General features: G+C 66.0%; 1 protein-coding gene across 1 annotated transcript in view; it reads right to left on the bottom strand.

Annotated features, from left to right (window-relative positions):
- LSG1 (large 60S subunit nuclear export GTPase 1) overlaps positions 1-2,367 on the bottom strand; it is a 14,082-nt gene that overhangs the window by 4,668 nt on the left and 7,047 nt on the right. Inside the window, 4 exon segments of the mRNA XM_015409282.1 lie at positions 642-785; positions 894-975; positions 977-993; positions 1,335-1,736. Coding sequence (XP_015264768.1) covers positions 642-785; positions 894-975; positions 977-993; positions 1,335-1,736 — 645 coding nt within the window.

Genomic DNA, 2,367 nt, shown 5'->3' with positions numbered 1-2,367 from the left:
GAGGGGCCTCTCCCTCCGCCACTTGTGCCCACCTGTTCCAGGGCCCTGCTTCACCCAAGCCTTCCGCAGCTCCCCTGGCTGCCTCCTCCCCCTCCCAAGAGCACAGCTTCGAAGGCCCCCTCCTCCCAAGCCCGCCAGACAGACCCCCCGCGCAGTGCCTCCACGACACTTCCTGCCCTCCTGGCATTAGAAGGCCGGCAGGGCTGGTTTTCATACCCTGTTTCTCTCTCCCTTAAAGAGTCTCAGAGCGGCTTACAGTCGCCTTTCCCTTCCTCTCCCCACAACAGGCCCCTTGTGAGGCAGGTGGGGCGGAGAGAGCTCTGAGCGAAGGGCAACGGGACCTAAGGTCACCCAGCAGACTCCATGGGGGGGGGAGGGGGGAATCACTCCCCCACACACACGTTCTCCAGATTAGAGTCGGCCACTTTTAACCCCTTCCCCACAGCTGGCTTTCAGCAGTGGAAACAACCATCCCCGTTTGTCTGAGAGGGGGGCTCCGTCCCTCCCCCCGAGGCTGCTGGTCCTCAGTAGAGAGGCTCCCTCCCCGCCCCCACGCACAAGAGCCAACCACGCTCAACCGCTGCACCTACCCCCTCTGCAGCAGCCTGCCCCTCCCCAGCGGCAAAGAGCGAGAAGGATATGAGAGAGACGGGGGGGACGTGATCCCGCATCTGGTCTATGGGCAGGATTCCGCTGCAGACCATCTCGGCCTTCGTGGCCACAAAGGAGGGGAGGACGAGGCCGGGGCAGTCGCAGAGGACGAGGCCGGGCTCCACGTACAGCGTCTGCAGGCAGAGGCAGGACAGGTGGACTATCGGGGGTCAGGCATGCCCACGCCCACCGACCCCTCCTCCCCCTCCGCCCAGCGACCTGCTTGCCGCTTCCGGCCATACCTGGAAATGCTTCGTGTGACCCGGCGTGGCTGACACGGACACCTTCTTCCTTCCCAGGAGGGTGTTGATGGTCGAACTCTTTTACATTGGGATAACCCACCTAGGGGGGGAAGGCAGGAGTGTGGCCGGCTGCAGCGAGTGAACCCCACTCTGCCTATGCTCAGAGGCGCTCCCTCCCATTCCACTGCTAGACCCTCGCATTCAGAGTAGACCCCCTCACCACCCACCGCCCTGGCTCCCTGGCCCCCTCCCTCCTGAGGGGAGACCCACATCATCACCTGGAGCAGGAGGATTCCGGCTCGGGCGGGCCTCTGCGGGATCTTGCCTGCGGGGGGCCCCGCTAGCCTCACTGGCCCGTCCTTCTGGAACAGCCACGCCTCACGGGGGGCAAACGCCGAGGCACCTGGGCCACCCCCGGTTCTGGCCCCTCCTCCGACTCACCAGCCCCACGGTGATCTCGCCCTCTTTGGCCCTCTTCCCTGCTCGGAATATCTCCAGCAGTTCGTCCCTCTGCACGAGGCGGCCGCTGTTCCGGAGGGGCTGGCTCTGCGGGATCCCTGGCCCAGGGGCCTCGGCACCGCTCTCCCAGGAGGACCCAGCTGGGGCCCTGCTCTCTGCTGCCGGTGTCGCCTCCTCCTCCTCCTCCTCCTCCTCCTCCTCGGAGCAGGTCAGCCAAGCCTCCTCCTCGCAGTCCTGGTACTCTTCGCTGTCCTCTTCCGAGCTGCTCGGCTGCTCTCCACGTCCGGCCGGCCACGAGGGAGAGCCCGGTCCCCCTGGCGAGGGCTGCTCCTGCTCCTCCTCCCGGCCAGCCCGCTCAGCATCCAGACCGGGCCATTCCGCAGCCTCCACCCCCGAGGGAAAGGAAAGAGAGAGCCGCTCTCAAAGGGGGGGTCAGTGAGGAGGACGGTCACTCTTCTCCCGCTGAGGCCTGCCAATCCGGCGCAGGAGCCTCCCCCTCCCCTCCAGGGCTACCCCCACCTTCTGTGCTCCAGGAGCCCCACCCCCGCCCCGCCCCTCCATCCCAGGCCGCTGCTGGGGCCACAGGGAGGGAGGGAGGAAGCGAAGGGCACATGGTCTCTGCCTTGCGCCACCTGGACACAGGCTGTGCAGCTGCACCAAAGGCACAACACCTCGCCCAGAGAGCTGGAAGGGACCTCAGGGGTCATCTAACCCAACCCCCTGCACAGTGCAGGAAGTTCACAGCTACCTCCTCCACCACCACCACCACCCCCCCCCCCCACACACACACACAGTGACCCCTGCCCCATGCCCAGAGGGAGGCAGAATACCTCTGGGATCCCTGGGCCAACCCTGCCTGGAGGGGAATTCCTTCCTGACCCCAAAGTGGCAACTGGCATTTCCCTGGACACACAAGAAGGAGCCACGAGAGCCGAGCTTCCCTCTCACGATCTGCCTGCCAGGCGGCCACCCAACCCCTGCTTGAAAACCTCCCAAGGAGGGGAGCGCCCACCAT

Source organism: Gekko japonicus, unplaced genomic scaffold (assembly GCF_001447785.1).
Source record: "Gekko japonicus isolate JY-2015 unplaced genomic scaffold, Gekko_japonicus_V1.1 scaffold398, whole genome shotgun sequence".
NCBI classification, from domain to species: Eukaryota; Metazoa; Chordata; class Lepidosauria; order Squamata; family Gekkonidae; genus Gekko; species Gekko japonicus.
Note: the sequence above shows the minus strand (reverse complement) of the source record. Positions and strands in the feature narration are given on the sequence as shown.